General features: G+C 44.7%; 1 protein-coding gene across 1 annotated transcript; it reads left to right on the plus strand.

Annotated features, from left to right (window-relative positions):
• Nucleotides 1-726: 726 nt before the first annotated feature.
• Nucleotides 727-10,548, plus strand: LOC147608328 (receptor-like serine/threonine-protein kinase ALE2). The gene is made up of 8 exons (XM_086789551.1): nt 727-2,712; nt 4,222-5,016; nt 5,218-5,307; nt 5,414-5,785; nt 5,889-6,152; nt 8,245-8,634; nt 8,804-9,047; nt 9,159-10,548. Exons 1-8 carry the CDS (start codon nt 2,637-2,639, stop codon nt 9,883-9,885), a joined length of 2,958 nt encoding a protein of 985 aa, XP_086645677.1. The 5' UTR covers nt 727-2,636; the 3' UTR covers nt 9,886-10,548.
• The last annotated feature ends 720 nt before the right edge of the window (nt 10,549-11,268 follow it).

The following is an 11,268-nucleotide window of genomic DNA, read 5'->3' on the forward strand; positions in this document are numbered from 1 at the left end:
GTTGGTGGCCGTCCGTCATCACAACACCTCTAAACACCTTGAGGTGCTTTACACATTGAGTAAGAAGGGAAAAACTGCCCATGCTCATGGAGTCTCCACCGTCCATCTCCCCACCCGTATAGTAAAAGGGGGTCAAGGAGTCTTCCTTGTCCATCTCCCCACCCAATGTGGGAAAAGGGGGGGTGAGTCTCTAAGCACATTGAGTTTTGGTGGTAAACTATAATACAAAACCTTCCAATTTTGTGTTTGACAAACCTCACATCGAGCTTTATACCAGTGAGTCTTTGAAAATTTTGAATTCTCACACAAAGGTGTGCCACTTTATAGATAGATAGTGGGGCTAATATAATACTCTCGAATCTCACAAAAAAAAAAACCCACACGATTGAACGTTTACTAAGGATTAAAGTACATTAAAATGCAAATGCGTTTCACATAGGGCCCCCCTATTGTTGTTGCAATGACAGTAAATGTCCTTACAAAATTGCTCATAAAATTGGCACGTAGGCTGTAGTTTTCTGAGCTCTCTCTCATAAAGGCAATGGAGGTGGGCGAGGCTGTCAACAGCTTGGTTTTTTGAGCAAAAAGAAACCTGTGCAATTGCGCTCTGCAATAAGGCCAGCTTGCTTGAAAGGATGGAATGTGAGCATCATAATTTCCACCATTTTGCCGTTGGCTGTGGGTCACTGGGTTCAATGGAAAAGGTAAAGCAGCAGGTGAAAAGCCGGGTGCACCTTTATGGTGAATTCTCTCTCTCTCTCTCTCTCTCTCTTCGGGATTCTGCTCCGTCTCTCTCTGCGTTTTTGCTTGTTTTGTCAGCTACGTCGGAGAGACAGCCCAACCACACAGACACGTCTGTCGCAGCACACACAGCCCCAACTAACTCTCAACAAGCAACGGGGAGGGAACTTGTACAAACCATAGCCGCTAGCAGCATAACCTTGCAATCAACTATCATAGGCGTTTTCGCCATCGCCATCGCCATCGCCATTGCACTCAGAAAGGGCTTTCAAGCTCTGAGAACTCTTCCTCGCCACAGCCCAGCAATATCTTGAAGTCCAATTGCCATCGCGTTTAGCTCTGTTAGAAGCTTTCCAACAACTTGGGAACTCTCTCCCATCGTCCAACAGGCTCTTTCAGACATCGCCCATCAAGCTCTCCAATTCAAATTCGAGCTTCTCGTCATCGCAGCAGCTCAAATGGGAGCTCTTACCATAAACGCAACAAGCTGATAAGCTCAAATTACCATCGCCCAACAAGCTCTTCAGGTCAAATTCAAGGAATTTGCCGTCACCTAACAAGTCCACAAGGGCTTTTTGCCATAGCCCAACAAGCCCTTGAGCTCACTCGCCATCGCCCAGAAGCGCATCAGCTCAGGAAGAGCAGAGTTGCAACAACCTGACAAGCTTTTCACTACAAAAAAGTGCCTAGTAAAATCGCCCAACAAAGCTCTCGCAGCCCGAGCTCCTCTCCCGCGGTAGTCCTCGCGTGATCCAATCGCGCGCCCAACCGAAAATATTTGCTTTAAAAATGAATCCAGCTCTCAAAAACAGACCGCTTTTAACGCCCAAGACATAGTAATCTTATAAGTAGTTACACCATACGAGCTGGTCAGTATTTTACGGTTTACCTTAATTTCAATTTGTTTTCTCATCTTCACCATCAAATCAAAAGCGCTAGCAGTAATAGCAGTCGCTCAGAGCTACCCATCACCAGCGTCTGCTTGCTTCGCCATAGCGTGTTTCTATGTTCCCAAGACTTTGGTTTGAAGAGAGTAAAGAGAGGAACAACTAAGCAAGCAGAAGCCGTCCTTCATGTTCTTATTAAATAGCTTCTCTCTCTCTCACTCTGTCCCCCTCTCTCTCATCTCTCAGCTTCTCTGCCTTCTCTGACAAAACCCAACCCCTCTTACTTTCCTTCCCTTATTTCTGTGATGAGCTTCGGCTTTCCTACTTCACCCAGCTGAACAATTCCATTTCCCTCCCTCCTTTCTCACCTGTCAGACAGCGCAGGCCTTCTCTATCGCCCCCCCCTCCCCCCCCGTTTCAAGCACCCAACCATGACCCCTGTCCGCCTCTCCTTCCTCCTCCACATTATAGTGTTCCTGAGCTACATTCTGTACAGAGAATGGGCCCCAATTTGTCAGGCGTTGTAGTTGAAAAAAAGGTCAAAATTTGCAGGTTTCCCCTAAGGATGCACAATCAATGTTTCCTCAAGAACTAACAGAATGGCAGCGAACCAAAGCTTCGACTTACAGATCGTGTTTCTCACCAATTCTGAAGGATCCGGGCTCAGTTGTGCTAGTAAGAGCGGGAAATTTTCACTCTTCTGATCGATCTGCAGCGCGTGTGACAACAGAAGAGAGCCCGGTTAAGAGAACGCAATGGCGAGCATGATACACACATAGAAGGGTTTTTCAAAGCTCTGCAGAGACAGAGGAACCTACCTGTCTGTTAAAGATTTGGAAATGAGAGCGTGCTTGTTTTACACCGAATGGACTTTACAGCGTATTTTCGACTCGTGCTCTTTCCGTTTGTACAATGGGCGATCATCAGTTGCAGAGAAGACAGGAAGGGTGTTTGTAGGTAATAGTGCGTTCTTTTTTTCGAGAGGCAGGAAAATGATGGGCGCCTAGTATGAAGCCCCCAACGATGGTTCAGGTGCTTCACCTTGCCCTGCTGTTCGTCGTGAGCTCACAGGTTTTTGGCCACGGTACGCCCTTTAATCCTGTTTAGCACTAACAGTTCATTAATATGTGCCAACCTTCTTGATTAGTATGTTAAGTAATAAACATTTGATGCTTGCAACCCTTTTAAACGTTATTCAATGTGCTTGCTGATCTGGTGTCATGTCAGTTTTTAAGGCTAAGGCTCCTGCCATTCTTTAGACCAGGGCTCCTGACGAAGTAAGTGTCCTTCTGCACATGTACCAGAAACCCACCTGCCCTAAAAGTACACTGAAACAGATGCTAGCAGTGTCCTTGCTCATGTGAAGTGTGATTATAAGCATCTGAAAGGTTAGCAGCCTGAACGCAGAGCACTGACCACAAAAAACCTGCTAACCAGATTCAATGGAGAACATTTTCATCGCTGAGTAGGTTTACAAGTAAACTCGTAGAGTAGGTTTATAAGTAAACTGTATATTGCATGGTAATGCCATGAGTTGATATCTAGCAAGCCATGTCCATGCTTGCACTGCACCCTGCATGCATCATGGTTTGTTGGTGCCAAGATATGTTAGTACATGCATACATATTCCTCCCGCCTGCTGCATGCACCAACGCATGCACAGACATGCTTTTCAAAGGCAACGGCTCCATTCTCTTAGTTTGCTTATGATCCCCCATATTGTAACTTTGTAGCTGCACTTTCTTTTGAGAGTATGTTAAAAAGGACAACAGGTGCATGCTGAGATGTGGGCCAATGAGCATGCTCTATATGACATCTGTGTTGACATGCTGTCCATACACATTACCAGGTTCAGGGTGTGCGAGAGAAAAAGCTCGTGTCCTTCCCCAATATGTAGAGGAAAGAAGTGAGACAGGGAAAGGTGGCTATCTGTGTTGCTGTCTTTTCAAGCTTGCATGGCCATGAGTAGAAGGGCCTGGAAGCAAACACAGAAGCAAGGTGCACTAGCAGTTTAGCAACGAAAGGCAGCAAAGAGGTAGAGAGTAGGATAATGGTTGTTGGGAGGGCATTCCGGAACTGGCAAGCGATGGGAGCATCAGGCAGGCTTTATTTATGGAGTCTTTTCATCTAGTGGTAGGTGTGGGCTTTCTGCATGAACTTGGGCCCTGGGGTTCAGGGTTGCCCTTGAACATATGCACGCGATCGACTCTCCTCATGCCGTATGAACCCAAGAAATCCACACATGCGTTGGCCACACATCCACCTCCGTGAGCCATCAAAATTCACATCCGCGATCCACCATCCAACATTCACGCCTGTGAGGCACCAGCATTGACGTTGCAAAAAACCTCTTAATTGGATTTGTGGTACTTTCTAACCCAATCCTGAGCAACCAGTTGGGATACACTATTGGTGCATTTATTTTATCCTTAATGTATGCCATGTGAGTTTTTGGATTAGCATCTACACCTTGCTACTAATGTCTACATCTCACCACTAGTTAATTTTCTAGTCTACATCTTGTTGATTTGAGTATGAGCGGCTTTCTAAATTGGTCTTTTGAGATCTAAGCGTACTTACTTTTGCTATGCAGGAGGGCATGACATTCTCAACAAAGGTGAACCTAAGAAATTAGAGTATTATGTTAAGGGGAGGGATACAGGTGGACTTCAAGCTGATGGGAAAACTCACCTGCAAAGACAAGCATCATCTTCTGTCATGCTCAAAGTATCTGGGTTTTCTAGTTTCATATCAGACTCTACACACAGATCACTTGCTTTTTTGCCTGTTTTAGCAGCTTCTCCGAGCGTAGATAGCTCATCTCCACCAGCAAGACTGTCTACTAGTAATCATTCTGAAGCAAAATCCCACAATACAAGCTCCCATCGTCACTCTATACCCCCGATTTTGTCTCCAAAGCCTCAAAAGCACCAACATTCTTCAAGATTTTCTCCACCAGAGAATTCATCTGTTTCACATCATGTCAAGTCACCCCCTCCCCCAATGCCACCTAACAGTGCACCACATATTTCCCCTATTGGTAACCCTCCTGGGCCTGTCCCAAATTCACCACCACCACATAGAAGGCATCATCATAAACACCACCACCATACGCCTTCCCCTGTTTCTCCATCTCCAGGATCAGGACCTACAGCATCAAGCTCCCCTCCACCACCGCCGTCTTGGCGACTGTGGCCACCGCCACCGGCTTTCCCACGGAGACCTCCGCCACCACCACCTTGGAGATTGCGGCCACCGTCATCGCCATTGAGACCACCGCCGCCGCCGCCATTGCCACAACGCTTCCCGCCTCCACCATTGCCACGAAGCTTTCCGCCACCGCCGCCATCACATGGGCATTCCAACATCCCAATAAGCCCACCCCCAGGTAAGCATTATATGCCTTCCTCTTTTTGTCCTCCTTTCTCTTGTTCATAAAGTTTGGTGGTTTGCTTATTTGATCTCATTAGTATGAACTTTCAAGAAAGTCACCCTTTGTATTGACCTTCCTCCATAGGTATAGGGTGCAATGTGTCCAATTTAACTAGTGAAACTCTCATGATTGGTTGATTTATGTTTGTGAGTGCAGGCCAAGGGGTTGCTCCTCCTCCTAGAAGGAGCCCTTCACCACCAGTTACTGTTGCACCTATGCAATCATCTCCACCTCCACCAAATGAAGGTACATGTGTGTGTTAATGTATTTTTGATTTGAATGTGAATTTTTTTTGGTCAAAAATCTGGTAAGTGGAGGCCCTGATGGTGCATTTTGATATGGCCGCTTGCAGATTGTGGTGCTATCGTGTGTTTACCTCCTTTGACAAAAACACCCTTCATGTCACCATGTGGATGTGTACGTCCAATTCAAGTCGAGATTCAGCTGAGTGTGCCACTCTATTCTCTTTTTCCCTTGATATCTGTGCTTGCAGCAAACCTTGCCGAGGGTACAGTGCTCTCACCTAGCCAGGTTGAGATCATGGGGGCAAATGCAGACAGTCAAAATCCTGATAACTCCATTGTAGATGTGAATCTTGTGCCTTTGGATCAAGAGTTTGACAACCTAACTGCACTCCTTATATTTCAAAAGTTCTGGAACCATGAATTGGTTCTGAATTCAACACTTTTTGGCAACTACAGTGTTGTATATGTCCACTATCTAGGTATTCCACAGCTAGCTCCTACAAATCAATATTTTTGGACTTTATTTTATGTTGTCAAGCATGTACATTTGAGATGCTGATAATCTGAATGATGGCATTGAAGGTCTTCCTCCTTCACCCCCAAGTGAAACTGACACAGGAGTTCCACCTGGAACAAATCCAAACCAGAATCCCTTTGGAGTTGATGTTAATAACAAAAGTCACAAGCTGGCTACTGGGACCATAGCTGTGATTGCATTATCCTCAGCCATAGCGCTGGTGGTTTGTCTTGGAGCTTTTTGGCTGTTGTTCCTGAAATTTGGCCGTCATGAGGTGGCGACGACTCCTGCTGAACCTGGGCTAATATCTGCTAGGACCAAAAGATCAGGTACTATCAACAGAATGTGTGTGTGTGTGTGTGTGAGAGAGAGAGAGAGAGAGAGAGAGAGAGAGAGAGAGAGAGATGAGCCCTCAACTCTAAACATCACAATTAAGCTCTTAACATCATAGTCAAGCCAGTAAGTTACAATCAATCCTTAAGATATCACCAAAATGGGAAAGACAGGCACATGAACTTGGGATCTTTATTAGGAGCCTCATATGTAAACCGCTATGCCAGATGCCTCATATGGTGTGTGCACATTCAAGAAAAAGTCCACAAAACTGGAGGAAGTGTAGAAGGTACACTGAACACCAGTCTGCCCTGCATCTCCGGAGGTTTGACAGAAACTCAGTACGAGGGGCTTTGTGTGAATATATGCTCTTATGTGTGTGTGTGTGTGTGTGTGTGGAGTGCGTGTGTGAGAGCATCTCTTGATACAGAGTTCTACACCCACTATTGGGCACTGATGACGTTAGTGGGGATGTCGTAGTATCTAGTCCATACTATGCATAATGGAGTTGATAGTTATATAGTCTTATGGGTTGACTACCATGAGTATATAACATGCACATTCCTAAAAGGTGCATTTGGGCATGTTTCTGGATTCATCTAGGTATATATCACTTCCTTCTGTAGTGACTAGTATAGTACAAATCATCCAACTTCTGTACATTTTTTTGGAACTCCAACCCAAAATTATGTTTGCATTTTCGTATGCTTTGAATGTCAAAGACGTCTTCATACCTTCTTAATATTTAATAAGGCAGATGCAAAAACAAAAACCCTATTGACTCCATGTAGAAGTACTTGCATGAGTATTGAATTTGCAGATTTTATGATAGCACATATCATTCAGCTCACAGGCATTTTTTTTGGAGTGGTGGAGATAGAAGTCACTTTTCCACTGCACAACTAGCCTAAATTTAGGAAGGATGCCACTTTGGTTTGTTTCCCACTACTGCGTGCCTAGATTTATGCAGGTCGGATGGGATTGCAGAAAGCATACTTCTAATGCCAAAATAAGGATTGCAATGTAGATATTATCCGTGCTGATGGGTCCTTACTAAGGATGGTTTGCTAACACTGAAGTGGGTTGCTACTGCTGAGTGGACCCTCCTAAAGGTGGTTTGTTCTTGTTAAGTTCAGGAAAAACCTGGTGTTTTATTGACATGTCAAATGGGTGGGTTACCCTTTCCAAGATCCTCCATGTTTTGCACAGTTCTGACGACTATTCTATGAGAAAGCTGCATGGCTTTTAACCTCTGCCTCTAATATTGTTTGTAATGCGCTAGGACTATAAATAGAGGCCAAAGTGAAAGACACTGCTGAATAACTCAAATCGATTCCAGTGATATTGCAATCACCCCACAAATCAACTGTAAACGGGAACAGTTAGGTCTATCTACAATAGGTGTTACAACAGCCGTTCACTCACTGCAATGTACTGATTGATGAGGGCTTGAAGGGGTTCGATACGGGACGAAGAGGGCTAGGCTAAAGTGTCGCCCATTTTGTATGTGTGTGCGCCCCTAGTTAGCAAGCATCTGTTCAGCTGGTTGCTGGGCCCTCTGCTGCGCAAACTGCTAGGTGCTATGCTGCCCTTCAGGTGGCGTTGTGGACTGCTAACCTATTACCATCTACCTATTTCTCACTTGATAAGTCAGGAAGTGAACTGTTGACGAGGATGGAGTTTTTCTCCTGTGGTAGTACTGTATGAGGTTGGGGTTCTGGTAATGTCCCTTTTGGCAGCTCAATCAACCATTTGCTGCCCTGTTTATTTTTTTAAAGGGGGGGACATAAAGCCCACCCTAAGGTGTTGTATCCTCTATATCATTGGCTTTGTAGCTGCTGTATGCCCTAGATCGATGCCTTCTAGCGGCCACCCTGGCCCAGTCTCTTCATCCACTTGATGGTGGCTGCAAATGAGGAAAATGTGAAATGATTTTGTGTGGATTTCTTTTGAATTTTGGTTGGACTGCTTTAGGACATTTCTTTCGTTTTTGTGTGTGTGCATGTGTGTGTGTGTGTGTGTGAGAGAGAGAGAGAGAGAGAGAGAGAGAGAGAGAGAGCTCTTCTGAATTGAGGTTTTGAAAGGCAGGAGGACGCTCTGTTTTATCTAGTGATATTGGAAGCTCAACCTCTATGTCATTTACATCAAGTATGGCAACATATGCAAGCACTGCAAGAACATTTACCTTTGCAGAGCTGGACAGGGCTACTGACAAGTTCAGGCCAGATAATGTGATTGGAGAGGGTGGCTTTGGCAGAGTATATTCTGGCATTTTGGATGATGGGACAAAGGTAGCAGTCAAAGTGCTCACAAGGGATGATCAGCAAGGAGGCAAAGAGTTCATTGCTGAAGTAGAGATGCTGAGTCGTCTCCATCACCGCAACTTGGTGAAGCTGATTGGGATATGTACAGAAGAGCACAGTCGTTGCCTTGTATATGAGCTTATCCCAAATGGGAGTGTGGAATCTCATCTTCATGGTATACTTCATGGATGCGCATGATTAATATCTGAATTCTAAGTTATCTTTTTCAAGTGGGTAGATTAAAGTCTGCTAGTTTCCAAGAGTCACCTAATATGCTGTGTAAAGAAGGGGTTTGTGAATTTCAGGGTTGCATAGACAGACCTAACCAAGGTTTTCATTACCAGGTGTGGATAAAGAGGTTTCTCCGTTGGACTGGGAGGCACGCATGAAAATAGCTCTAGGTGCTGCACGAGGACTGGCTTATCTTCACGAAGACTCGAACCCTCGTGTCATCCATCGTGATTTCAAGGCAAGCAACATTCTGTTAGAGAGTGACTTCAATCCAAAGGTTTCAGATTTCGGGCTGGCTAAAGCTGCTCCGGATGAAGGAAGTGGGCACCTCTCTACCAGAGTAATGGGGACGTTTGGGTAAGACTTCGAGCATTGAATCCATGCATTTCTCTATGTGTAGAAGCTGAAATGATTGCTGATCTCAACAGCTAAAATATGCTCTGCTCTTTTGCATGTCATCTGATGCAGGTATGTTGCTCCTGAGTATGCAATGACAGGACATTTACTAGTGAAAAGTGATGTGTATAGTTATGGGGTTGTGCTGTTAGAGCTGCTTTCGGGGAGGAAACCTGTTGACATGTCGCAGCCCCCGGGCCAGGAGAATCTTGTGACTTGGGCTCGGCCTCTCCTTACAAGCAAGGAAGGGCTGGAGCTCCTTGTTGATCCTGCTCTAGGGAACAACTTTCCTGCTGACAATCTGGCTAGAGTAGCAGCCATTGCCTCCATGTGTGTCCAGCCTGAAGTCTCGCACCGCCCTTTCATGGGCGAGGTAGTGCAGGCCTTAAAGCTGGTATATAATGACTCTGATGCGCAGAATGGGACTGGTTCTAGCAATGGCAGTCAAGGAGGTGAGTCATTGGCTGAAAGTGAAATAAGGGCAGGTGCTGGACAGCGGTGGCTTGACCAAAAGGTACAGTATGTACCTGATAGCACTTCATTCATCTCTATAGACTATGACTCAGGTCCTAGCCAAGCAGGGGGGTTTGCTGCTGGAAGGCCTGTTTCTGCATCTGCAGTGTTGCCCAATTCTGCGAGGTTCATGCGACATCATTCCAGCTCGTTAAGGAGACATAGCCTGTCAGACCCTTCAAGACTGAGCAGAACGAGGCTAGCAGGATATAAACAAAGGGGTGTGAACAAAGGGGGGAGCATCAGTGAGCATGCTGCTTTGTCTAGACAGATTGGCACTGGGTAGGAGAGACTGGGAAATTTTGCCTTGTCACAGCAATGCCATGAAGTGTTAAGAAAAGTCTGCCATGATGTGCAGGGAAAAGTGCCATGATGTTATGTATGCATCAGTTCAAAATTTTGCACGATGTCATGGATCAATCCATTTGAAATTTGCCATGATTTTGGGGATGCATCCATCTAAATACGCCATGATGTTGAAGATGCATACATCAAAACTTGCCATGATGTAGAGGTCACACGATGCATCCATCCAGAATGTGCCATTGTCGAGGACTTTTACAACCAACCAATGTTAAGCATGTGATGAAGAAGCAAAATGACCCACATTGACAGTTTTCTGAAGTTAAAATGACTGAATTGATAGGGTCACAAAAAGCTCCTAATTGTGCAGGTCAAGCCCCATAACAGCAATTTGGGTATGATCATTAGGTTTTGTGACTGTTGAGCATTACCATCATGGGGTTATTTTTTGGTTTTGTTTTTTCTCAAGTTATCAGCATCCCTGCTGACAGGGTATTGAAGAGGGATTTGTATGGATAGCAATCCTTGGACTTGACTGATTTTTTTCACTGCCTCATCAGTCAGAAATCCAACTGTATATTGATGATTTGTAAAACAGTCACACACCTAGTGAACTGAATGATTCAATTCCGGGATACCTTTCAAATTTGTGTAGTCCCCTTGTGTTCTGTCAACGAGCTCTCTACTATCAGCAGCCCTCAAGTATGAAGAGTACCCTTCTATGGGGCCCTCTTTCAAGGTTCTTTTGAACCACAACCACCTTATCTGCTCTCAATTTTTCATCAATATGATGAATAAAGGAAGATCCCAATTGAGAGCCACCCTTCAAAGGGCATTTTACCCCTAAGAATGGTAAATAAAAATGTAAAAAGAGCCAGGTTCCCCCCCCCCCCCCCCCCCCCCCCCCCCCAAAAAAAACCAATTGTGTATCCTTCAAAGACATCCAAGTTTACATTGCAAGAAGGGTGGATGAAAACTTTCCCTTCAAAATGAAAATTAAGGGTTTTTTTCTCTCTAATTTGAGGCTTGCACATGTCATGGATGTTGGTCGTTTGTGCACACCAGTGCTTGGTAAAAAGAATTTTCCCAAAAAGTGGAAAACTTTCAGCTAAAAATTGTGAAATTACTTGTAAAGAAAAATCTTGAAATCTGAAGGTTTTTGTTCTATAACTACTCACAATGTGGAGGAGGAATTTGTAGCACCTAAAAATTGTAATATTATTTATAAAGAAAAATCTTGAAATCTAAGGTTTTCGTTCTATAACTCCTCAAAATTTGGAAGCATTTGTACCTTAAAGTTTTAAATTTGAAGATATTTTTCAAAGTATGCAGGTGCAACTCGGGTTTTTTTGTACACACTGGCGCA

Source organism: Cibotium barometz, chromosome 53, assembly GCF_041138505.1.
Source record: "Cibotium barometz isolate CiBa-2024 chromosome 53, ASM4113850v1, whole genome shotgun sequence".
Classification (NCBI taxonomy): domain Eukaryota; kingdom Viridiplantae; phylum Streptophyta; class Polypodiopsida; order Cyatheales; family Cibotiaceae; genus Cibotium; species Cibotium barometz.

Excerpts from the sequence above, each read along its gene's own strand:
- LOC147608328 (XM_086789551.1), top strand. The coding sequence starts at position 2,637 with ATGAAGCCCCCAACGATGGTTCAGGTGCTTCACCTTGCCCTGCTGTTC. Across the intron at positions 6,153-8,244 it reads TGCTAGGACCAAAAGATCAG|GAGGACGCTCTGTTTTATCT; the intron begins GTACTATCAACA and ends TTTGAAAGGCAG. Across the intron at positions 8,635-8,803 it reads TGTGGAATCTCATCTTCATG|GTGTGGATAAAGAGGTTTCT; the intron begins GTATACTTCATG and ends TTTCATTACCAG.